The sequence below is a fragment of the Lampetra planeri genome, chromosome 25 (genome assembly GCF_965212315.1).
Source record: "Lampetra planeri chromosome 25, kcLamPlan1.2.h2, whole genome shotgun sequence".
In the NCBI taxonomy this organism is placed as follows: Eukaryota; Metazoa; Chordata; class Hyperoartia; order Petromyzontiformes; family Petromyzontidae; genus Lampetra; species Lampetra planeri.
The window spans coordinates 3,090,411-3,116,539 of NC_136131.1; the positions used below are offsets into that span (position 1 = coordinate 3,090,411).

General features: G+C 45.1%; 1 protein-coding gene across 2 annotated transcripts; it reads left to right on the top strand.

Annotated features, from left to right (window-relative positions):
- SIL1 (SIL1 nucleotide exchange factor) lies at nt 1–25,154 on the top strand. Of its 2 annotated transcripts, none has more exons than XM_078605941.1 (10): nt 1–85; nt 1,843–1,953; nt 2,816–2,966; nt 3,541–3,667; nt 8,462–8,570; nt 10,173–10,358; nt 11,478–11,599; nt 16,994–17,090; nt 21,163–21,327; nt 21,650–25,154. In XM_078605941.1, the coding sequence occupies exons 2-10, from the start codon at nt 1,855–1,857 to the stop codon at nt 22,061–22,063; spliced, it is 1,470 nt and encodes a 489-aa protein (XP_078462067.1). In that variant the 5' UTR covers nt 1–85; nt 1,843–1,854; the 3' UTR covers nt 22,064–25,154. The 2 variants fall into 2 exon arrangements, with proteins under 2 accessions (XP_078462067.1, XP_078462066.1); XM_078605940.1 differs by lacking the exon at nt 1–85 and adding an exon at nt 652–1,478.
- The last annotated feature ends 975 nt before the right edge of the window (nt 25,155–26,129 follow it).

The following is a 26,129-nucleotide window of genomic DNA, read 5'->3' on the forward strand; positions in this document are numbered from 1 at the left end:
GTGTCTATATAAAGGGCGGCAATGCGGCGAGTTCCGGGTTCACTGTCGAGTGGCGTGCTCAGGTGGCTGGAGTCTTCGTGTTGCGGTGCGTAAACAACCTGTTGTTGTTTAGAAAGAAGCCGCCGCTGTTGTTTGTGTGTGTGTGTTTATAGTACATATTGTCCACACACACGTAGGCTTTCGCGACCAATGTCCATAATAGTTGTTTTGGGTGAGATCGTATAAATATAAATGTTGTGGATTTGCTCTCGACACACCGGTGTGCTGTATTAGTAACGAATTGGCACGTTCTGTTTACGTGACAACCCTTACCAGTTGGCTGTCGGGTGGTGGCGGGTTTATCGACATAGTTACGCGATCTTAACCCAACAACACATGTATGTGGTATAACTGTGGTATAACAGCCATCGTATTTATATAAATGTGTGTGTGTAGTATGTACACTGTATAACTAGCACGTAACTACTCTATTTGAGTAGTGGAGATAGCGTTGCACGTATTGGCTAATTATCAGAGCACACGCTGTTGTGTATCGCGGGTTGTTAGTAATTAAACCGCGGTTTTAAGAAGGGTCATTGCCCGAAACGTTGACTGTTATAATAACGAGATGTAACCTGAAGATCGCAAGCTGCAGATTTTCCCTCTGCACGGCAAGTTGTGGTCGTAGGCGTGTGTCTGTTCAATGTTCATCATCAATGTGGTGGTGAGACATTCAGTACAACTTGATGTTACGTAGCAGAGCCTGGGCCTTGCCGTGCAAAGGAAGGTCGTGGGTTGTTACTTTTATTTTATTTTACCAGCCAAGGCCCACTGAGCTATGTAGCTCTATACTCTTTGTTTTTTTCGGTAAAGTCACATAGGTATAAAATGAAACAAATCACGACGTTTCGGGCGCAACACAAGCGTCCATCATCAGGTGGAAAAGCGTGGTCTGCTGCTGAGACAGACTGTTTTGATGTAGCTCTTTTTCAGAAGCGACCTGGCTTATCGCAAATGGATCACTCAACCAAGTGGCCTATCGTGTGGGAATTTATAGCAGCCGAATACTCTGAACGCGTGTTGATTCTAAATGTTGAGGGGAAAACCCAGAGGACCCGGATGAAAGATCCATGCGACCAAATATACAGGCGTCATGGTCGGATAGTACACACGACTTCTTGTAGACCAAGCGAGGTAGTTAACATCTCGCGGTGATGGATCGATTGGGCTCGGCTTGCTGTCCATCTAGGATCGATAAAGTAAATGCTGTACAAAATCAACTGGTTCTGTTGTGTTGTGGATGAACTCACCCCTGTCATAGGACCGTGAAATGTACACCACTGGTTAAGGTGCCACCAACGGATACAGGCAACCACCGCCTCATTGCTGGTTTGAGTCTGGGCACACTTTATGCTCTTTTCAGGTGCCGCGGTGGCGAGATGTTAACTACCTCGCTTCGTATGGAGGAGGTCGTGGGTTCGATCCCGACCCTGACGCATGTATATTTTGGGTTTGCATTTCTCCCACCCTGTGGTCGTGTGGAATTGTCTCTGGGTCTTCCGGTTTTTCTCTCCAAATGTATAAACATGCGATTAGAGTATTTGGCTACTGTCAATTTCCACACAAGCCGCTAAGTTGACCTATCATTTGTGGCCAGGTTGCTTCTGAAAAAAAAGCCGTATAGTTAAGTGGGCCTTTCCCTGCAAAATATATTGTTTAGTTTAAGTAACAATCCGTAGCTCAAGCACACTGTTAGTCATAGATGTAACATTAATTCCATTTATAGAATATGGCTGTACAGTAAGGTGCGTTGTATATGCCGAGTTTATGATGATTATTGTGCTTCCAAATGTTCCCTTTTAGGCTGTTGTCATAATGAGGTTAGGAAGACTCCTCACCATGGGCTGCAGTGGCCGTCTCTCCCTCCTGCTCCTGGCGGTCGCCCTGTGTTCTACTCTAAACGTCAGAGCAAAGGTCTGCTTTCAACATTGTGTAGTTTGCAACAAACATGACAACATTGTGCAAGTGTTGACAAGAAATCTGCTACATAGTGAGAAATTTATGACTTGCACCAAACCATTTGCTTTGCCCTGATTGAATAACGAAGGATAATGATTAATAATTGCTTTGTGTCTGATCACACGTAATATTGTTTGAGAGACTTTGCGTTAATTAAGGATAATCTACATCGACTTAATCCTTCGCTATTGCAATTTCCTGAAATAGTGGCTCGTGTTCATATATGGCTGGGCAAAAGTTGTGGCCATTACTTTATCTGTTTGACCAGTTTGCAACTTTTCAATTGGCACACAAAAACAGACATGAAAGACTTTGATCTGCACAAAGGTTGTTCCATTATAGCTCCAATTAAAAACCCATATTGAGCTGGTAGTCTGCATATATTTCGAGCACCTGCAAAGGGCATAACCACATTAACTTAAGATATTCTCTCGACAAAGAGATGCTACCATGGATTAATAATGGTGAGCTCAATGGGTTTGCATTCAAGAGGTGGTAGTTCAAACAATGGGAAAATTGCCCCTACCTGTCCACCCGGCAGTTAAAATGGGTACACCAGTCAACCGTCAGGTCCCATGTGCCGAGTAGTGTGGGCATCCCCACCTCTTCCAAGATTTTAGACAATGTGGAAGAGTAGGCCAAATACCCTCTTCGAGTGGCTCTCCACACCTTCCTCTTGTGGAGGCTCTACCACTGGTAGTGGTGTGTGAAATAGGTTTAAGGACTGAACCTTTACCTTTTAATAACCAGAATGTGTTGCATTAGCGGTGTAAACAAAAGCGAACGCATTGGTGAAATATTGCATGTTGGTATACAGGAGACGTCGGCCCTTGTGCTGGTTGAGGCGAACGTTGAGGATGGTCCAGAAGCGAACGATGCAACGGTCACCACGGAGATGGAGCAGCAGGAGGAGGAGTATAACCCAGAGGTGTTTCACCCCACAAGTGAATGGCAGTCACTGAAGCCAGGTAAGAATGACCACCCCAGGCGTCTACTCTTGCATATTGTCAAATACCATCACGATGCTCTCACTCGACCTAATTTAAAAGGTGAAGGTCAAGGTGCAGCCCTGAAATTACTCGCTCGTGCCGCTGTTGGCGGCATGGCTTCCCACTCTAGGTAGCTTAAGAGAGCCCCTCTAAGAGGGCATCTTGGCCCATTCGTCAATGCTGGCTAGAGGTCTTGGAAAAGGTGGGAATAGCCACACATTACCGCACCACATGCGGCCTGCCAATTGCAGAATGTGCTGTAACCATTCGTACTGCTGGGTGGACAGGTGGCAGTGGGGGGTTAAAATCCTCTACTATTGTTTCAACTGCCGTATCAATTCAATGTCAAAGTAAGACTCACTTTCATAGTGGTTTTTTTTTACATGTGGAGACCTTTTTATTAAATTACTTGATGCGCACTTTGTGTCCTGGGAGAAAAGAATAAAATGTGTTCTCTTATATCAGACCGCTCTCCAAACAGCAGTGCCACGTCTCGCCATGGAATCCCAACCAATATGTATTCTGGAATGTGTGCACCTCGTCTTTGTTTCAGGCCAAGCGGTTCCAGCTGGCTTGCACATCAGGCTCAACCTTCAGACAGGCGAGAGGGAGGCAAAGTTGTTGGACGAAGCGGACGGACGCAATCATGGAGAGAAGGATGACCGCAAGCAGAGAGACAAGTGATAGTTCGCACGTCACTGGGTTGCCCATCTCGTAGTAGTCCATGGCTTGCATACAAAGTACATGTGTTAGTCGGAACACCGTAAGGCAGTGTTTTACACAATTTTTCTCAGTGTGAGGGCTGCCACACATTTGAAAGCATTGTTGGGTTTGACAGCAGCACGATGATGGGGTGTTTTCACATTTGTGTATTGTCGGGGGCCGCACTAAAGGCCACTTCGGGGCTGCCAGTGGTCGGCGGGCCTTGCAATGTAGAACACTGCCTTTGTATAGCTTGGCTGGTTTTAATATTGTGGCGTTCGATTTAGTGTGATGTGTATATATACATATATACACACAGGATACAGGCATATACATCGGCCTACACAACGGTTATTACTAAATATTTCAATGAGGTTATTCTCATGATGGATTTTGAGATTAATTGCAGATAGTCCCATAAATAAGAATTAATCTGGTACAAAGGTTGTCGCTGAGTTGTTTATGTAGTGTCAATTAGTTTTTTAATGAAATCCATAATATTTACTTGGATATAAAAATAAATGTGTTTAATATTATATTGTTCTTTCGGTAAAGTCGCGTAGATAAAAAAATATAACAATAAAATAATGAAAATAAAGTTAATAAAATTATCACGACGTTTCGATCGCAAAACAAGTGGTCGAAATGTCGTGATATAGAATATGAATTCCTGCTGTCACGAAAGTTTTAAGTCAAAGATGTGTTAAATGTTAATTTGGATTTAATTAAAGGCCTCATTAAATGTGCTGGGCCCAATAACAAAAACCATGACATCTAAATAGTACGTTATAACATTTGAGAATCATATTGACTTATGTGTGTTCCTGTGAGCGACCAATTCTTGACTAATGGTTGGCTATGACAAGGTAAACATTCAGACTGCAATGCAGCCTGGTCGTCCTCTGGATGGGGCTCCGAGTTGCAGGTTGCGTGTTCTCAGCTAATCTCAGGGACTTTTCTCCAGTCTGATGCCACGGACAAGAGCGTTTTTAGCACTTGGCCATTGTCAGTCCACTGCTGGATCAAGGCCTCGCCAAGCCACCACCATCTCTTGCGGTCCTACGATGTACTAATTCGCCCAGCACCTGCACGCGAACTGATTTCATCGCTCCATCTCCTCGGTCGGTGTACTTTTGGATACTTGCCACCCGTTGGCTGCCATTCCATCGTTATTCTTGATCGTCGGCCGTCGTCCCTGCTCGTGACGTGACCTGCTTAACCGTTTCTCACCTTTTGTTTTTCGTGCATATTAAATGATGTGCGGTGGCTGTCGGAGTTAAACATTGCCCAATTATGCCTACACTGAGAACTTCTGTTACCTAGCACCACGTGACTACATATGGTATAGATACTGTATACATACATTTTGGTAGTGTTTTAAAACGCGTAATAATAATTTGTTAGTATATAATGAATGAGCCAAATTAATTACTTCGTTTGAACTGTTTTGTTTTGACCACATTCCGGTCAAAAGAGTAAAGCTTTCTTTCTCTTGCTACTCTTTCCCTCAGATTCCAATTATGTGATATCCATGCTGTGTCCTGAGACAGACACTTCTAGTGACCACCGTCTAACCGTGCATTATGGGTAACGGCCCTGAGAGATGTAGACAATACTTTCCAAGTTATTTTTCAGTGTCTCTTCTCCACGCAACATTTTGTATGCCTATACTCTTTGGTTTTTTCGGTAAAGTCACGTAGGTATAAAATAAAATAAATCGCGACGTTTCGGGCGCAACACAAGCGCCCATCATCAGGCCATGCTTTCCCACCTGCTTTTATACCTACGTGACTTTACCGAAAGAACCAAAGAGTATGGATTCCTGCAGTCACGAAAGCTTCAAATCAAGCTTTTGTATGCCGTTTTAAACATTGTCACATGCCAATATAACCGTTTTTATTCCCATGGCTGCATTATGCAAATTAAGTGACCAACCAACATTTTCGTGAGTCGCGATTGGCCAGGATGACCATCGACAAGCAAAAATTTGGAACATTGTTTAATTATGGATTCCGAGCGTTTGAGCAGGGCTGATGCTGCTTTTTGCTTGGTGTGAGCCTGCTCTGCGTCACTCCTCCAGCAGCTGTGCAGTGAATCGAGTGGGTAATTCACCTTGATAAATTTGTGGCCTTGAGCTGTGATATCAAGTCTGATCAAAAGTATTAATATCGTCTGCTATATAATGCGATGTTTCTGAAAAACACCGCATTATGGAAATCTATTATGTGAATAATTAATACATAATATAGGGTAAAGCACACGTGAGATGCGTACGCAGGCTGAACAAAGACCGAGGCGTGTGGGTAGCATCTCGAAGCATCCAGCAGAAATCCCTCCTTGTGTGATGCTACGCCGAGGCAGCCGTACAACCGCTTATTCCTACTCGTGCGATGTAGTTCCATTCACTTAATCGCATTATATCCAATTCGCATCCACGTTAGTAAAAAAATGTGTTCCCTAATACATTGAGCGCGTGATGTATAAATTTGCGTTTTGAAAACGCACGGCATAGGAGAACAGATTGTATAGGTATCTCAAATACTACGTTTATATTATCTCTGGTGTCCCATTAAGTTCAGTGCACCTATACACGAAGTAAAAAAAGGAATTAGAAGTGACAACCACATGTTGTTACATTTGTTCCTGGATGTGATTTTGTAATCAATTCCAATGCAGCACCTATCTCACACGTGGTTGTTAGGCTGGATCTTACAAGATCATGAAATGTTTCTACCATCTACACAAGATGTTTGTAAATAATATGTGATATCTTCAAAAGCAAGTATTTTAGCAAAGCGCTCGTATTCGTGCATATACTTAACAAATGCACGTTTGCGTTACCTCTACTCGTCAAATGGGTTGAGCATGGTCTATTTTTATTGTAAATCCCATAGCTGAGAAGGACCCAACATCGCTGCTCCTGTCGAAGCGTTAATCTGGCAGGAAGGCGGCAAAATAACCTTAATCTTTTGGTACTCCATTTATTGGTCAGAGCCCGGACATCGTTGATGAATGAAAAACTATTGTGTTTGTGTGGCTCCCCGGCCTGTCCGCTGGATCCTGTGGCTTCAATGCATAGAACTTCAGGGGTGTGCGAGCGCTCCTGAAAGAGTTGGTGGAATTGTAATAATTAAACGAATAATTGCATTTTGTAAATTAATAAATAGCTGTGCCGAGCCATAGCCTCCGGAAGTGGATGCCATATAGTCATCTTCCAGTGGCTATGGCTCATCATGGCCATTAGTTAATTTTGTGTATTAATCTTGATTTGAAATTTTAGTGACTGCAGGAATCCATACTCTTTGGTTCTTTCGGTAAAGTCACGTAGGTATAAAATAAATCACGACATTTCGGGCACAACACAAGCGTCCGTCATCAGGCGTATTAATTTATTTAATCTCTTGCCGACTTCCAGGCGAGCCCTTCCAACCCAAAAGATTTTGGATATCTGAGCCACTGGGGACAGGAAGGGTGCAAACGTCGTTTATTTTGCTCGCTGTGAGCGCTTGGTGAAGCTGGGCACAAAGCAACAAGTACATTGTTACTAGCTTGCTTGGAAGTTGGATTGTTCCCTCGAACGTTGGCTTGAGCTTACTCGGCAGCCCGGTGCCACGTGTGGCGCAAATAATGTTTGCATATATGCAGCAAAATAAGAGTGCAGTCTGGGTGTTGTGCAAGTTGGCACCTTTAAGTGCAGTGTACATGGGGTGACGTGGATATTGACTTTTCCTCTTGACTAGGTATCCACAATGTAATAAACTTGGCTTTACGTGCAGAATTGATGGAATGTGAAAAAAAACGTTAAAATTGAGAAACATGTTTACGTGAAGTAATTAAGAGCCTCGAGTATCGTAGCCATAGATGCATCTTGCGTTTCTAGAGACCCCGTAGAGTGTACGAGTGGAAATAACTTTTGGTCGCTGGCCGACGTTTAAATGTCGGTGAAAGAGCGAATTGTTACGCGATGCACTGGCAACAAAAATGTTAAAAACAAGAAGTGGGTAATGTTTGAAAATGGTCCGCTGTGTGGCAGTGTGACTGCATTGACTAAACTATTGCCTTTGTTTTCAACTAGCTAGGGATACATTCATTTTGTGCGAGGCCAAGGTAAATCTTCCCAGAGGATGTAATTCTAATTTCTATTGCATGTATTGTGTATCATTTATAGATTGGGTGGCTTCCAATTTAGACGATTTTGCTTTGATAAATGTCCAAATGGGTAAGCCACTTTGTTGAGCTATTATTTGTGGCCGGGTCGCTTTTGAATAATAAGTGAATATCTCGGTGGGCTTTCTTGGTTAGGATGGGGATGGTTTAGTTTTATTTGTTTGTGTTTGGGTGATTTGTTTACCTTTCTTGTACTCTCATCGTGTCTTTGTACTGCTGTAACATTCTTACCGCCCCGACTGCAAAAGGATGAGCTTTCAAGCTCAGTATAAATATTCTGATCATGATTTTGGTATAATGTGCAGCTTCTAGTGTGCACCACTAGGTGGAAGGTCTACAATACTCGTCCTCAATAATCGACTGCTTTGCCATAGGAATGTGGAATATCCACCACGTGTTTAAACTCCCCTCCCCCACAGTCATAATGTGTCAATCCACACCCTGGTGGCCACCCTTGCAAACAAGGCGTTTCATTTCACGGGATCTTTGACGGGTGAAATCTTTTTAACGAATGAAAATTTAATAAAAAAAAGTGAAGCGCCTATTGCTAAAAAAAACAACGATGCCAAAGTGCCCTCTGAACGCGTTGTGCGTGTGGGGTGCAGGAAAGGCAGTCTGGATGTGGAGGCCGGCTCCTACACGGCCGCGGAGCTCAAGCAGGCGCTCAAAAAGTTCAAGTACTCGGACCCCGATGCTGCAGCTGCCAAGGCACACGTAGGCAGAGTGGCGAGGTTCACTGTGGGCAGACGCGCCCCCCAGGGAGTCGTGGGTGCCTCTCTCTGTCGGGGGCGAAGCATAGAAACTTCCTGAGGGGGGCGATGGAGGGCAGTCCTGAGGTGTCGAACTCTTTAAATAGGGCTCATGTTAATCATATATAATAAATACAGACTTCCAAACATTCAATATATTTTCTCTGGCCATTTCCAATTAACCCTTTCCAATGTATGTTTACATCATCAGTTTTTTCTTGATATTTCGTTTTCATCAGAATATATTTTAAATAAAATAACTTGATTGGTACTGGGGCTCCCACAAGGCCACGCGGGAGGGCGTGTGGCACAGTTTGGCACCAGCTATTGTGGAGTGCGGTCGTGTCACTACGGTTCTCTGCGGCGAGTAATTAAAAACAACGGCGCTACGCCTCTAAATAAAACTGACGTTGAGCCGTTTGCAGGTTCGGAGATTCGGAGGCGAACGGAACCCCCCACCCTGCAACTTGCAGACGTCTCGGAATGGCAAAGTGTTGAATGCCAATTGTTAGGGTCTCAAGGGGGGAGGGATTGCCCCCCCCCCCAAACTCGCCCTCCCCCCCCCCCCCTTGATTTCTCTACTCAGCGTGGCCATTAACTTACCTGCACAACATTGCTGTGGGCAGCTTGTGCAGCAATAGGGTTTTCAGGTTGTTACCACGCGTTGTTCGGCGTGGTGTCCCGACGTTTCGCTTTACGTGCTGGGTGCTCCTTGGGGAACTGAATTGAGTTCCATGAATTCCGTCCCTGTAGAAGCTGCCCGACCAAATGCAGCGGGGACGTTTGAAAGTCAACGGGGGCACAACCCAAAAACGCGACGGAAAGGGCTCGACCCGTTTGTGGCCGTGCGTGGTGGCACATGCCATCTCAGTCTTTCCTGAATTTCTACCCTAGGTGAATTTATCATAAATGAGAAACCTGTAGTGGAGTCTAAACTTATTAACAGCAACAGTTTCTATCAGGTCGTATGGGTGAATGTTTCTATTTTTTGTCTGCAGTGTGTGTTCGTGTGTAAAATTTTAATTGTTTATAAAACGTATTCAACAGTCTTCTTGGTTCTTTCGGTAAAGTCACGTAGAAGGGAAATAATAAAATAATAATAAAACAATAAAATACAATTCTCACGACGTTTCGGCCACAATGCAAGCAGCCTCCCCTAACCCAGCTTAAATATACGCTGCCAAGCTTGGTGGTGTTCATTCAGACGCTGTCTTTCCGACAGACCTGTTCTTCACCTGAGGACGGCTGCTTGCGTTGTGGCCGAAACCTCGTGAGAATTGTATTTAATTATGTTTTAATTTTTATTATTTTATTATTTCCCTTCTACGTGACTTTACCGAAAGAACCAAGAAGATTAATCCCTGCAGTCACAAAAGCTTTAAATCGAAATGTATTCAGCAGTGTTTTAGTGATGCCAGGGCAAAGATGATGAATGCACGATCGGTCTAATAATTCATTACATCACTGAGAATTAATGTGTTTATTTGATAAATGCTAATTGATCATCCGTTGCGTCCTTGCCTCCTCGGTTATCATTGCTTGACCGTGTTGTGCCTCACGGTTTCAGGCAGACGAGGTCAAGAAAAATTTCCGTTCGATGGACGAGATCAAGAAAGACTTCAATGAGATGCACGTGAAGGCCGAGTCGGATTCGCAGATCATGCGCAAACTGCTGGCCACGTTCTTGCAGCCCGACGTCCCCGTGACGGAGCGCAGTGCCGCCCTGTTCGATCTGGAGTACTACGTGCACCAGGTGTGGGCCTGCTGCAGTACCTCGTCTCTGAACTCTCAAGTTTGTTTGTGCGTGTTTGCTAGGCACATTACCTGGAGATTCTGTCGTGTTTTAAATGCTGGGTATACCAGGAGAGAGGCTGGGGTATAAGCGCACGCAAAATCCGTGGAAGAAAAGGTGGGGCATGTGTATGCTTATATCTGACATAGTGTGCTTGTGTCAGAAGTTGCCCCTTGGCTTTCCCTCCGCCAGTGCAATGTAAGGACGAGCTGGTTGTATGTGAACTGTGCTAATTTAAGGTGTCCTCATATCCAAATTATACTTTGCACGTAATTCGATTTTTGTATTGTCTGCTTTTGAGCTTTTGCCGAACAGTAAGTGATGAGAAGTCCTCACCAAACATGTGGAGTCTTGCATCGCTGTTACGCGGCAACAGAAAACTATCAACGTCGGTACCCCACTGTAAATAGTGCATGCAGTCGCATGCGATACTTGCAGTGTGATTAAGTACAGCCCACTACTTTCTATCGTTGACAAGCGCTATAGATATGCCAAAAAAAAACGTGGAGGTTTTTTCTGAACGCTTGTCGGCAATGCATGTGACCACTTCGCCCTTTCATCGGATGCCTGATCTCACGGGATGTTGAAGGCAAGGTATAATTGAGCCGGGATAAGTGCTTGAATGGGGGACCACCATGCATTATAGGTGTTACAGGCCGCAGAAGTATGTGCTTGGCAGCAAAAAGGAGTGGGAGCAAAATCTATTATTACACACACAGTGCTTGTGCATGTATACCTCTGAGTATGTAAGCACTGTGTGCATCTATACCACAGTGGTTCTTCATTGCAAGGCCATTGCGGGCCACTGGCAGCCCTTGGTGGCCTTTAGTGCGGCCCCTGACAATACACAAATATGAAAACACCCCCCCCCCTCATCATCATCGTGCTGTCAAACCCCAATGGTTTCAGATGTGTGACGGTCCTCGCACTGATGATGTTTTATCGGTGAAAGTAGGGCCCCCCTCTGAAAGTTAGTGAAGAACACTGAGCTATGCTTAAAGTAAAGCAACGCCGTGTTAGCTTGGCCAGAGGTGTGAACGTCGGTGCTAAACGGAACTTGGCATTGTGCTGCATCGACAGGTGGACAATGCCCGGGATCTGGTGACGCTGGGAGGCCTCCAGAAACTTGTCAACGCCCTCAACTCCTCCGAGCCTGAGATTCGGAAAAACGCAGCTTTTGTGCTGGGATCGGCCATGTCTGGGTGGGTATTTTTGTCCTTTGAAGTAACGGTAAAGAAAAAGAACAGAAACTAGTTTGCCTGCAGCCGCATTTGACGCACTAAAGGTGTCGTTGCTGCCTGCTGCACATTTTTGTTTCCGTGCATTATCTTAAACCAAGAGGGAAGGTCAACCTCTGTGGGCTCTGCCCCTTCTTTAGACCCCACCTCTTCCTGTTTATGTCCCGCCCCTTCCCCCCCCCACATGGGGGTGGACTGGTTTGGGTAGTGGTGGGAGGGAGTGAGTGGGGGGATGCCCAGCAGTGGTAGTTGTGGGCAGGAATAGAAGGGGGTAGAGGTGGAGCAACTTTTTGACAATGGCCAGAATCCCTCTTGGAGCAGCAATACCATCATAGATGTTGTTCTGTGTGGATCGAGGAAGCCTCACCGAGTTACAAAGCTCTTTTTTTGGGAGTATAACTGCGTTGGAATGTTTGGCCAATTTATTTTTAATGGAGTGTTGGACTTGTGGAAGAATACTTGAGTACCTGGAGGGAACTCGAAAGGCTCACACGGACAGGCTCACGAGGCCACTTGTTGTACTTGCCGTCACTTGGCCATCTCCATAGCCCAGTGGTTTTGGGAGTTTCACAAATCTGTGTCGTCCACCAACCGTCGCCTTGAGCATTATACGTCTTAAACCTTTGCGGCAGGTGCTGTGCAGAATTCTCTGTTGTGTGATGGTGTAGCAACACGCATCAGTTAGCAGTGACATGGGCCAGCAGTAGCTCGTTCGCCACTTGTTTCAGAGGTCCGCGGTTCAAATCCAGTAGGCCACCCTGGTTATTACTGCGGGCGTATTAACGATAAATATCACCAAGCATCGCATGGTTACGTAATTTTGTATTTTTCATTAGCCCGTGTGATGGGTTGGTGGTGGTGCATTCGCCGTTTGTTTCAGAGGGTCGCCGTTTGAATCCAGCTGGCCGCTCGGGTTATGACTGCGGGGGTGTATTAGCCACAGCTATGATCCGCACGGTTGGCTACGTACGGTGCGAAAGAAGTTCAACATACATACGGTGGACATTAACAGATCCCTTAAATGTTATTCTCAACAAATAGGCCATTTTGTACTGCTGGCACCATGGTTAGAATTTGGAAATTTTAACAGCAAATTACCAAATTGGAATTACACATAGCAATCATCGCCCCCTACTGGCAGGCTAATTAAATTAAAACGAAACTATTTTAATTTTAGCAGGGAAGGCCCACAGCTATATAGCTCTCTTTTCAGAAGCGACCTGGCCACAAATGATAGCTCAACGAAGTGGCTTATCATGTGGAAATGTAATGCAGCCAAATACTCTAAACGCATGTTTATAGATGATAATTGTTTTTTACCCTTCTATCTGGCAACAAAACTGACACCTTTTTACAAGGAGTCATGTTTGCATAGACCACAATACCTGCAGCCATAATGCAAACAAAAAAACATAACTATGATAATATATGCACTGTCCTCGAAGTTGATTGGTCCACACCCGAGACAGCTTTCCTTAGAGCCTAGTCTCACATGGGTTGGACCAGATGACGCCAAAAGGCGCCTTTTGGCGTCATCTGGTCCAACCCATGTGAGACTAGGCTCTAAGGAAAGCTGTCTCGGGTGTGGACCAATCAACTTCAAGGACAGTGCACATTATCAGAGTTATGTCTTTTGTTTGTATTTGTAATAAACGACTGGACCACGATGTCTGGCTCAGTGTCCTTTATTATTCGGTTCGTGCTGTACACCCACACGGCTGTCTTTACTCTGTAGCTTCTCCACGGTGCTGACTCCAATGTCGGCCCGATCCACAACAGCAGCTCTGCTGCTGTTTCTCTCACACAGCCCCCCTTGGCTGTACTCGCTGCTGCTCTTCTCCCTCCGCAGCTCTCACAGCTTCTTGCTCTCTCTCTCTCTCTCCGCAGCTCCTCCTGGCAGCCACACCGCTGCCTCTAACAAGCAGCCCCCTCTCTCTCTCTCTCCGCAGCTCCTCCTGGCAGCCACACCGCTGCCTCTAACACGCAGCCCTCCTGGCTGTCTCCTCTGCAGCTGCACACCACTCCGCAGCTTCCTCTTATCTTCGGGGTTGGCTCCCGATGGCCGTCGGCGCCCCCCCCTCTCCACACTTGCCCGCGTGGCCTCACTCTTTTCCGCTCACACCCCGACTGCCTTCCCCTTCCGGTTTACCCGCTTAAGGCCCCGAACCTTCCCCCCACGTCACACGACTCCACCCCCCGTGACGTCACATCCGGAAGGTCGCTTACGCCCGCATTACATATTTATGACTGCAGGTATTGCGGTCTATGCAAACATGACTCCTTGTAAAAAGGTGTCAGTTTTGTTGCCAGATAGAAGGGTAAAAAAACAATTATCAGATTTTTACTGGCAAATGAGGTTCCCATAATGTTTATAGATGTTGAAAGAAAAACCAGAGGACCTGGAGAAAAATCCACACGACCACGGGGAGAACATGCAAACTCTAAATATACAGGCATCACGGTCGGGATCGAACCCACAAACTCCTGTATACCAGGCGAGGTAGTTAACATCTTACCACCGTGGCGCCCCCACTTGCAGGCTGGTGCTGAATCTCATCCTTGTGCTACACAAGGGGATAGCTGCCACTGGGGGGGGGCTGTGCATTGAGTGGTTTGAGAGGGGTTGTGATGTAATGTTGCTGAGGCATATAAGTTAGCGCCATTTTTTATGGAAAAGGTTATTATCCACAGGCCCCGTCTGCTGCCGACTTGAACACTGTGTTGTGATCAACACAGTACATAGATATCCAAAGTTTATTTCTAGATTTGAAGCTTTCGTGACTGCAAGGATTCATATTCTTAGGTTTTTTCGGTAAAGTCACGTAGGTAAAACATTAAAATTAATAAAAGTAAAATAAAATAAAAATCACGACGTTTCGGAGGCAACACAAGCTTCCGTCTTAAGGTGGAACCGTCACAGCCACAACAGCTGTATCAAGTAAATGAGAGATTGCAAGAGCTACCACTCCGTATATATAATGGTTGGAGAGGGGGGAAGGGCCAAGTACGGCACACTTTTTATTCATATGGTAAGGTGAGGCTTAAGAGGGTGAGCCTTTGTTATGGAGAGGTACGGTTTGTGACTAAACCTGGCCTACATAACAAGTGTGAAAAGGAGAAAACAACTAAACATGGTTAAACAAGCCTGGCTGTCTATCAATAACCTGTAATAGTTGTTTGTCAAATAAGATTGGCCAAATAAGTGTAGTTAAATCTTTTTTGCATGGCCAATCTTATTTGACAGACAACTATTACAGGTTATTGATATACAGCCAGGCTTGTTTTACCATGTTTAGTTGTTTTCTCCTTTTCACACTATTGTTATGTAGGCCAGGTTTAGTCACAAACCGTACCTCTCCATAACAAAGGCTCACCCTCTTAAGCCTCACCTTACCATATGAATAAAAAGTGTGCCGTACTTGGCCCTTCCCCCCTCTCCAACCATTATATAAACGGAGTGGTAGCTCTTGCAATCTCTCATTTACTTGATACAGCTGTTGTGGCTGTGACGGTTCCACCTGAAGACGGAAGCTTGTGTTGCCTCCGAAACGTCGTGATTTTTATTTTATTTTACTTTTATTGCTTTAATGTTTTACCTACGTGACTTTACCGAAAAAACCTAAGAATAAGATATCCAAAGATTTCATTGTTCCTTTGAAAAAAAATGGTATTCCAACAATCTTGACTTAAAGCTTTCGTGACTGCAGGAATATATATTCTATGGATCTTTCGGTAAGGCCACGGAGACAGAAAAATAATGAAAATACCGCGATGTTTTGATCACAACACAAGCAATCGTCCTCATTTCTTGTGTTGCGATCGAAACGTCGTGATATTTTTATTTATTATTTTTCCATCTACGTGGCTGTACCGAAAGACCCATAGAATGTTTATTCAAACAATGTTTATTTTTAAATGAACAAAAGTTTGTAGTTCAAATTCTGGTGGTGTTTTTTTTGTGAATTAAATTTTCTACGATGGACCATTGTCACCAAGCTATTGCAGTGCTTAACTGCTTTGTGAATTAACGGTGAGGGCACAGCAGAAACAACGCGATGACACAATTTAAACATTGATCCGGAGCAATACTCTGTAAGGGACATGTTATGGCTCTTTTCAAAATATTTTCACAGGTGTTTTTTTATTTGTGTTGTGTGAGACTATGTTTTGCAATGCATGTTTTAAAAAACATTTAAATCATTGTCCTAACGACCCGTATATCTTTTCTCTGCTCTGTGTTTACTTAAATGCGGTGTTTGGTTGATTAAAATTAGGATAGCGACCGTGTACGGACATGTGATTGCGTTGCTCCTCGCCGATTTCTAAATAATACCAATCGCGGTGGTATTTTTAGTTGCAGATGAATTATCACCAAGTACACCAACATAAGAAATGTAGAAACAAACAAAAAGCATACCCTCCTACGTTTTAAGTTTTAAAAAGGACAAATTCAGAAAAGGAAATTTCCTCTTGGCCCCTTCCAATTTTCCTGGCATCAAAACCTCATCGCAACTTGGAAAAAACAGAAGGTGCAGTACCTAGTTTGCCTCGATTGTGTCAATAGTGGCAGTGCAGCATTTGGGAACAGCTTTGGCAGTGCCATATTCGGCCAAACGTTGTTTGTCTTGTGTATAGTCGCAGTTATATGTGCTGTCACTGATGACTGGCCTTCCAATTCTTCACTTGGCTGGAGTCACGACTGCCTCGATGGTTGACTTTTTTCTTTCATATATTTTGTGTTATTTGAAATACACGATGTCGTTATTTGTTGTGTAGGTTGCTCAGTACCCTAATCTTTTTTAAATTGTAAGACAGCAGATTAAAATTGTAAATGGAATCGTCGTGTCATAAGCCCTGAGTGTTTAGCACATAACATAGGCACACAAGGTGACAATTGTGGCTCTGTCTAAGCTATGACTCGATCACATCATAGTGAACGAAAACAAAAGCTCAAAGCAATTGAAATGTTCGGATCAAATTGTGACTTTGGACAATTTGAGTAAGACAAAAAACTGTACAGCATTTTCAGGATGCTCTGCATCCTGGGACGACATCTGTTGGTCATTCTTGAATTGCAGCTCTCCTGCCGACAACGCCAGAATTTTTTTCGTGAAACATTCGCAAAAGTGGCTTGTGTCCGTATGTTGAACTTCTTTCGAATACTTATATAGCCAACCGTGCTAATCGGAGGTGTAGCTTGAAGAACCCCCACTTTCCTTCTTGTCTTTCTGTAGCAGTGTCTGTGGGGATATTGCGTTCCAGAGCACGTAATTTTGTTTGCATTTATCGTCGATGTGATTTGCAGCTGCCTTGTCTGCCTTTCGCCGCATCTTGCTACTGCTGCTGCTGCTTTTGCAGGAATCCTCCGGTGCAGGTTCAGGCAGTGGATGGGGGCATCCTGCAGAAGCTCGTCACGGCCCTCGCCACGGAGCAGCAGCTGCCTGTCACCAAGAAGGTGCGCGCAGATCCTTCAGACAGAACTCGCCCTGGTGGCGAGATGTTCACCCTTTCCCATTCGGAATCGGAAGAAAAAAATTAAATGACTTTATCGGTACCGAGGCTCCCGCAAGGCCATGCGGGAGGGAGCGTGGCACAGTTTTGGAGCCAGCTATCGTACAGTGAGGCCGTGTTGCTATAGTTCTCTGCGGTGAGTACAGTATCTTTAAAAACAACGGTGCTACGCCTCTCTAAATTAAATTAACACTGAACCGCTTGTACATTCCGAGATTAGGCGGTGAACAGGACCACCCTGCAACTTGCAGACGTCTCGCAATGGAAAAGGGTTAATTACCTCGCCTGGTACACAGGAGGTCGTGGGTTCATTTCCAACCCGACGCCTGTATATATGGAGCTTGCATGTTCTCCCCGTGGTCGTGTGGGTTTTTCTCCGGGTCCTCCTTTTTTCCCCTCCACATTTAGAATCAACGTGCGTTTAGAGTATTTGGCTTCTATAAATTTGCAGCCGATAAGCCACTTCTTTGAGCTATCCTTTATGGCCAGGTGGCTTCTGAAAAAGAGCTACATAGCTCAGTGGGCCTTACTTGGTGGTCAACAACAAAAAGACTCGACCGCTATGAATAGCTCGTGGATTCCTATTGGTTGTGCCGGCGCACTTGGCCGGTATGTTTTGAGTTTCTAAGATCACGCCTTCGTGTTCATCGGGGAAAGGTGCAGCCCAGCAATTGTTTGCTACAGCCCCTGCTGACGAAAGAATAACGCTCGATTCGTAACGCGGTGCCGCCGCACAGTGTTTACTCCGCTCGCGTAGAGAGAGAGAAGGATTCGTAGGCGCGAGGAGCAACCACGGACATGCAGGAAAGCAGCCACGCGATGAGCCGGCGCCAAAAATTGCCCAAGCTCTGAGGTTCTCGATATATTGAGGTGTTGTTTATTGGCCGATTTTTTTTATGGGTGTTCACATGTGGTAGGAAACCGGAGCACCTGCAGAAAACCATACGCGTGAAAGGGAAACGCTATCCCATACAGCTGGTGCCATACCCTTGCACGTCAGGGGAATTGCACCTTCTTGACAACCATGGGAAGGGAGTTTCACAACATTTGTACAATTCAACAACCCTCACCTCCACAGTGCTGGATTACAGGTGTGCATTGCCACCACCACCTGGCTATGGGCCTGTACTAGAGGTATCCCTAGAGAGCCTCCTTCTAGACAGGGTATATTGGCCTACTCTTCCATGCTGGCAAGATGTCTAGGGAGGTGGGGGAGTACGCACAATTTACCCCACTGCACACTGTCTGCTGTTTGACGGTGGTGATTTGTGCATCTATAAGACACTAAAATAGCAAACCATAACTTTTTGAGACATACGTAAAGGTGGGTGATGTCACCTGCTTTTTATGGAGGTAGTTTTGTAAACGCGCTGCTTTGGATCTATGGCCAAGTGCACTTTGTCTGAAAGCAGTTGTCTCGATCGCACGCAATTTCCGAGAGGAAGTGGAGCCAAAGGTGGCCTTGGTTGTAGTTTCTCGGAATGGCCACGATTCCAATTTGTCAGTCACTGGGAATCTCCAGATGACGGAAATTATAATCATGGATCCCATGGTCAATTTAAATATGAGTATTTGTTTGGAATAATGAGTGTCAAAAAGAAACCCCGAAGCAAACGTGCCATTTTTAAAGAGTTCACTTGAGCTGCATTTTCTGCTGCGTCGTATTTTTCTCTCGGCTTGATGTGGGCAAACCAAGAATCTGGCACAAAGTTCAGCCTAATTACTTTAGGCGGCGGGGGGGGGGGGGTCCTTTACTGTGCATAACTTTTTTTTTTTTATCAGGTGGTGTGTTGGTAAACTCTCTTGTTCGCCTGGGAAGAAGAGGGGCCATTGAAAGATACTAAAGAGTAAATTTTGAAAAATGTTTGAGCAAGAGATTGTTTGCATTCTCCTATTATCAACATCTTAGCGTATGTCTCAGCTGCGATAATAAAAATGTTGCCGACTTCACTTTCTTCAGCCCCATGGAAAGATCTATATTTGTTACTGCCATCTTTAGAAGTGATCACCATCTGATGGTTGTGAATGTATAAAGTATAATTAGTCATTTTAAGATTTGCTTAGTGGGGTTTGCGCAGTTTAACGTGTAGGCTTTTGGGACCGCAGTTTAACATGTATACTTTAGCGACCAATATTATCTAAAATAGAGGTCTTTTGGGTTAGATCGCGTAAATATCAATGTGTTGTTAAACCCGCCGCCATTTGACACGGCCAATTGTAAGGTTCGTCACGTAAACAAAACATGGCAATTCGTTACTAGTTTAGCACACCGTTGTGTTGGAGAGTAAACTCGCAACATTTACAATAGAGTACAACGTTTCCCCGATAATTACACCCAGCATTATCAGTCGATAGCCAGAATTTTTCGCGCAATTAATGGTCCGTTGTTGGTCTGGGGTCAATGTGGTTGTTTATCTCTCTGGGGGTACCACTTTGCGGAAAGTCAACGGTGCTTGGTCCCCACCGTCGGAATGTGGAAATGGCACCACAGGCTCCGGGTTTTAAGCAGAAAGGTGAACGCCTATCGTACGCTGGCGTGGGGCACAGTTTGACATGGCGCCACGGTAGCGAGGTGTTGACTATGTCGCCTGGTATACAGGAGGTTGTGGGTTCGATCTCGACCCTGACGTGTGGAAATTTGGGTCCTCCGGTTTTTTGCCTCCACGTTTAGAAACATGAGTTTTTGGCTGCTAGAATTTTCCACGTGATAAACCACTTCGTTGAGCTGTCATTTGTGGCCAGGTTGCTTCTGAAAGAGCTATATAGCTCAGTGGGCCTTACCTGGTAAAATACATTGTTTGGTTTTAAACCTTTTTCTAATTGTACTAAATTTTTCCAGCACCCAGATATAACTTGCACAAAAGCCACGGTGTGTCTAATTATTTCTATACAGCCACTACCGTCTGTCCCTGAATTGTGCTTAATAAGTGTTTCGCTGTGCCTTAAATCACTGAATACGAGTGCACGCTTCCAACTCAGTGTAGTCGGAGCCCAGTGAGGGTTTTTGTGTAGTTGGCAATCGAGCTGAAACTCAACGTTTTTTGCAGCTGAGAATGATTTTTTTTACTGTTATCAGGAGAGCTCGATTCAAACCCTGAACTTAACGTTACCGGGTCATGCAGGCGTATTATTATTGTTCCTCTTAGCTGGCCAGCTGCTTCAAGACACCACTGTCTTCATGCCAGTCGTAACTACATTTTTTAATCGTTGGAGATATTCTGATAACAGTTTGTGAAAGATAGCACCTCTGTGGATAACTTTGTGCTGTTTGAATGTAATCCAGGTCCCTATTAAAAATGAGCGTTTCTTGCCCAATGGGTTTTACCTGTGCAAAAGTAAAACCAAAAGACTCGGTGATACTAATCGTATTGCAGTAGTCCCTTGGTGTTAGCGGTGACATCGGTTAACGTTGGCCTCCCATAGGACCCTCCATGGTTTCGACTAATGTTGAAGTTATGATTAACGCTAACTTTACGTTATGCACGCGGGTGCTAATTTCGGCCAATTATAATGCTGAGCCATGCCATCGGCTAATCGGTGACGCCCATTTATGAGAGTAGACCTCGACTGGCTTTGTTAACATGTTTTCTGTTTTGGCAGTGGAAACAGCTCTCTTGCAGACTCTGATTTTTACTTAGTTTTCAACTCATAAAAGTGAATTCTATTAACAGTTATATTGGTAAACAGTAGTTTTCGTGGAATGGATTAAAAACGTAAACCCAGGGACTGCTATATTAATGTGAAGAATTGTAGGTCCCACGACATTTTGAATGAAAACGATCAGAATTTCTCCACATCTTGAAAAATCATTATTTCCCGTGTGCTGCTTCACCAGAGAGGTCTTCACTTCCTCGTGGAAAAAAAAAAAACAGTGAAGCAAAAAGGAAGGAACCCAGCCCAGAATTGGTTTGTGTTTCCAAGCACAGCCACCGCGGGGGGCTCATCCCGTTTTGTCTGAAGCCGCGAGCCGCTTTTGTTTCCCCCCCCCCCCTTCTCCGTTTCTCGATCACCCGCAGGCGCTGTACGCCCTGGCGGCAGCGCTGCGCCACTTCCCGTACGCGCAGCAGCGCTTCCTGTCGCTGGGCGGCCTCTCCGCGCTCGGCCGCATCTTCGACGGCGAAGGCACGCGCTCGCTGAGGTTCAAGGTGCTGACGCTGATCGGGGATATGCTCAACGAGAAGGTGAAATGGCCCGTCGCCAACAACGTGCGGCGCTCGCCCGCTTTGCCGCTCTCCGATGATGAACGCTTTTTATTTGAAACGTCCTGTCTTCGGGAGCCTGTCCAGTTTGCGGTGCTGAACATCGCAAAACGGCTGAATTCTGCCCAACGCTTGCCCGCAAAAGCGCAGAATCTCAGAATCTTCACTCGGATTGAAGAAAAAATCCAATGAGCTGTGAAGCTCTGTCACAAATGTGTGCAGAAGCCTTCAGACGTGCGCATCACACGGCTGCTTACGTGTCCCCGCTGCCGCCCCCCCCCCCTCTCTCCGCGCACCTCTGCAGAGCCAGCTGGAGTCGACCTCCGGCGACGAGACTGAGCAGGAGCAGCTCTGGCGCGCCGAGCGCCTGGAGCAGTACCGCCGCATGGCGCTGGCGCCGGCGCTCGCCTCGCTCGGCTGGTGCGACATGGCGGCGCCCCTCTTGTCCGACGGCGACGCCAGCCCCGACCACGACTCACGCGAGAAGGCCCTGGCGGCCGTGCTGGCGCTGATGCCCGCGTGTCGCGACGCGTTCCTGGAGCCGGAGCGGAGCCACGCGCTGGCGCGGAGGCTGGCGCTGCTCCGCGACGAGTACCGCCGTCTAGCGCGGCAGGAGGCGGCCGAGGGAGATGCGGACGGGTACTTCGCCGGCATGCTGAACGACGTGGAGAAGCTGGCGGCCGAATTTGACCCCGCGACGATAGGCTCGAGCGATTGACCCCCAACTCCCCCGTCGCTGGGATTGCATCTTAATTTATGATTGTCGTAATTTTTGTGACGCCCCCTCCCACCCCCCCCCCCCGCGCTTTTCGTCGTCGTGTGCGGTGAGCTCGAGTGGTTTGCCCGTTAATGCCGTTTGTGATGGCGACATGAGGCCGTGTTTTCCGCTTTCACTAATTTCATGCCCTTTGTTTTGGATGATGGTCAAATGACAGCCGCCATTATCTTTTCAAGGAAGAAGAAGTGAATGATTTAATTTTGAGTGGGGACTTTTGTAGAATTCCGATGGCAGCGTGCACTGTCACAGCAAACGCTGAACGAGCACCGTGCAAACAATCAGAAAACGAGGCCCTGTATGTAATGACGCCAATAAATATTTGAAGCGCCTTCAAATAGTATTTATTTCCATGGCCTAACGGTGTCTTCATACACAGGAAACATCGCAGCGACGATGCACTCCGCTGCTCCTGACGCTGTTGTCTGGCTTGACCGACCTGAGCATGAATTTGTAGTCGTGGCTCTGCATCTACATCGGCCATGCGAAAGACGAAGAGTGTATTTAAATGCTTTGTCTTCCTAATGTGCCAGATCGTTTCATTATTATACAAACCCCCTAAAAGGCACCGTTTTCCATATTTGAATAGTAAGTATTTCCTTAGATATATGGCAGGATTTATTTTTGTTTTCCTTCCCCGGCACCTCCGATTAGCATGGTTGGCTACGTACGGTGCGAAAGATATTCAACATACAGTCCAGGCCAGGCTTTTGTTAAACCCAGGGAATGTAATTGACCAGCCCGGTTTCTCCAACTTGGACTGAAAACCCGATGTTATCGTTCACGAGTGGAAGAGTTTTTTTTTTCAAAGTGACCTCTTGAATTAAGAGGGCCATGGTGTGGCCCTGGGCACATTCCAAGCAATGTGCAGTGCTGGCTTGTTTACAAACTTGATAACAGCAACAGGCAAGACTCTAAGTGACCATCCATGATTGTTATGTGGGGTCTCTATGGTGATGCATTTGATTGTTTACTCATCTCGAACATATCTCGTCTGTGCTCTGTGTATGTTTGTTGAACTTTTTTCGCGCACCCTACGTAGACCAACCAACCGTGTTAATCGGTTTGCAGGGTGAAAAGTGGGGGGGGGGGGGGTGGCCATGTCCAGTCCTGGCCAGCTCAGTGCCCAGAACTCAATAAATTACATGAAAATAAGCAAAAACACCTGAAAGTTAACGCCTTTAACATTCATACTCTTTGGTTCTTTCGGTAAAGTCACGTAGGTATAAAATAAATGTAATTAAATAATTTAACATTGCCATGAATGGACACATTTTCCGATTGTTTTGAATGAATTGCACGAATCTCTCAGCCCTACATGACACTTTAACTTTTAGTGATTCGCATTTTTTTTATTTGAGGGTTTGCTTTTAAAATGATTATTGATGGCACTTGAACATAAACATGGCACACTGTTATTTGGACGCCACTAGATTATGTTGTAATGAATTTAATTGCTATTTTAAAGTGTGTGTGCCTACTTTTGTAATACAAGATAAGGTGTGCTGGCGGATGCCTGTAATTTATTTTGAGGGAAAAAAGTTGGTGAATCGTGCAGATTTGTGGAACTTCCAAATCCACTGGGGCTGCAAGGTGGCTCGGAGGGAGGGGGGGGGAGTAAATCGATGGGGGGTTAAGCCCGTCGTGAGTCTTGCAGTGTTCCACGAATGCTTGCGCTTTTCCCAGGTACTTCAGTTTCATTGCGCACACGAAGCACTCAGTAGAAATGGACATACGTCCCAACGTAGGACACGCCGAGACTCCAACCTTCCTAGGATGAATAAACACAATTTTTTGAAGCAGTTTATCTCCATTTTTAAATCTTCCCTTGCCAAGATGTGTGCACCTTACCCCCCCGGGACCATGGCGAGGCTTTGTGGGTAAGGAAGGATCCCGCGAGGGCGATGCTGTGCCACTTTGCATGATTTTGTGCATTCGGTCATCTACACAAATTGTAGAAATGGATTTTGACCATTTCGAAATTTGCTCATTTTGAAGTCAAAATTGGCCCCATTGTCTAATATCCCACACCAAACGTCTTGGTCACAACCGTGTTGCTGTATATATTGTGTAAGGACAGATATTACGTTTTGTGCGTTGTTTTGCGTGTGCTCCAACCATCAGAACATGGAATGTGTCGGAAGAGATGTATGTGGTGTGATATATTCTACTTTGGTTTCTGTTAACTCGCTCTTTCCTGGTTAGTAAATTAATTTGCAACGCTGATTTCTCATACGTGTTTATTGTGGTATTTGCGATCGTTGAGATCTGCAAATGATGAGAACCCCAAACGCAACAAATGTTTTTGCCGGCTGGAAAACGAATCGTTTCGACAACACCCTGAGTGCGAATCTGGACCAAACCGGCCTACAGTCAGCTCTGTTCGATGGGCTGGTCATGTTTGCGCACTTTATTAATGGTGACATTGGGATAAGATGCCCACAAAGCAGTTCTGCAGAAACTGGTGGTTTTGCAAGATGCTTAAGACGGATATCTGTACACTCAGTCCACGTGTTTCGCTTGTTGAACCTAAGCCTATGCAATGCCACTTTTACCTCTGTGCAATTGCAAGTAAGAATTGGTTTAGTGACCGCAAGATAATTGTCTTTTGAATATTCAGTGAGGCACAACTGAAAGTGTGAATATCTGTAAATAAACTGCAGTTTCATTAAGCTTTGCAGGAATGTTGACTTCGTAAGGATATAATGAAGCAATGAGCAAACCTGGAAAATCTGTTTTTTTTTGTAAAAGTATTTTTTTTTTTACCAGACTCCATTGTCTGCTGTGCTGGCACAACTCAAAACACAACGTTAATAATCATTTACATCGGACAAAACTGGAGCCAACAGTTTTGTGCTTCAAGGCAATGTTAATTATTAATGGAGTACTGAGGGTTCTTTTTGCTGTTAAGTGAACACGTGGATCTACTGTATGTTGAACTTCTGTCGCAGCGAACGGAGCCAATCTCTGCAAGTCGGAGGTCTGTGCCTGGAGCTTCTGTGAATAAATTATGCAAATACAAAATTCGCCTAAAGCCAAGCTTCGTGTTGTCTTTTGCGAGAAAATAGTTGAGTTGCGTGGTCTCAAACTGGAGGGTTTCTCTGCCAAGTGGAAACACACGTGGTGTGTTTTATTAATGCTTGAATGAAATTTGCTGCTGACACTTGGGACTTTTTGTACGTTTGCAAACATTGAAGATTGTGTCATTTGTTCTGTGTTAGACCATCCACCTGACCGAGCCAATAAAAAGCCACGTGGGCAAATATTGCCAATTGATTTGGTTTATCAGCAAACAAGGGGGTTGTTGATAAGCGAGGACATTTTGACAATTATGTACGACATTCTTGCTGGAGATTACAACCAAGCATCATCAGGCGTTGACAGAAGCTCGACTTCTGTGCGGTCTGGTGACCTTCGTCTTTACACACACAACTACATGCATAAGAGGATGTTGTAAGCACCCTGTGACTCACAACAACAATGTTAAGAGATCCTGCATGTCATGGGTTCACTCGTTCAAGCCCTGACAAGAGAAGAGGTTGGTCAAAAAAATGATTAGATGTACTCGAAAAGGAGTAAAAAAAAACGTTAACAAAACATTTTGTTCTCGTCCTGTGAAAACAATGGTGCAAATTTCATTTCAGTGTTCATCTGTTTGCCATTGCAATGCAAGTCTGATAATTGTCAAAATGGAAATTTTATCTTGGCAAGATGAGGTCAAAACAATTCCTCTAAAAAGTCAAAAAGTTAGAGGTGTGACCACATGTTTCAAGTAAAGATGAACACGAATGTGAATTTATTAAGCGTATATGCGCACATTTTGCTTAAATTACTGTCACCCCTTTCTGAGTAACCCTTAAAAAAAGCTTCTTAGCTCAAATGGCCTTTACTCTGGAAATAAACTTCTGATTCCGATAATTCACATAGTTTTGCTTCATTTTAGCTCCATAAACTAGTTACATTTTTTTATTTTACCAGGTAAGGCCCACTGCGCGATTTAGATATTTTA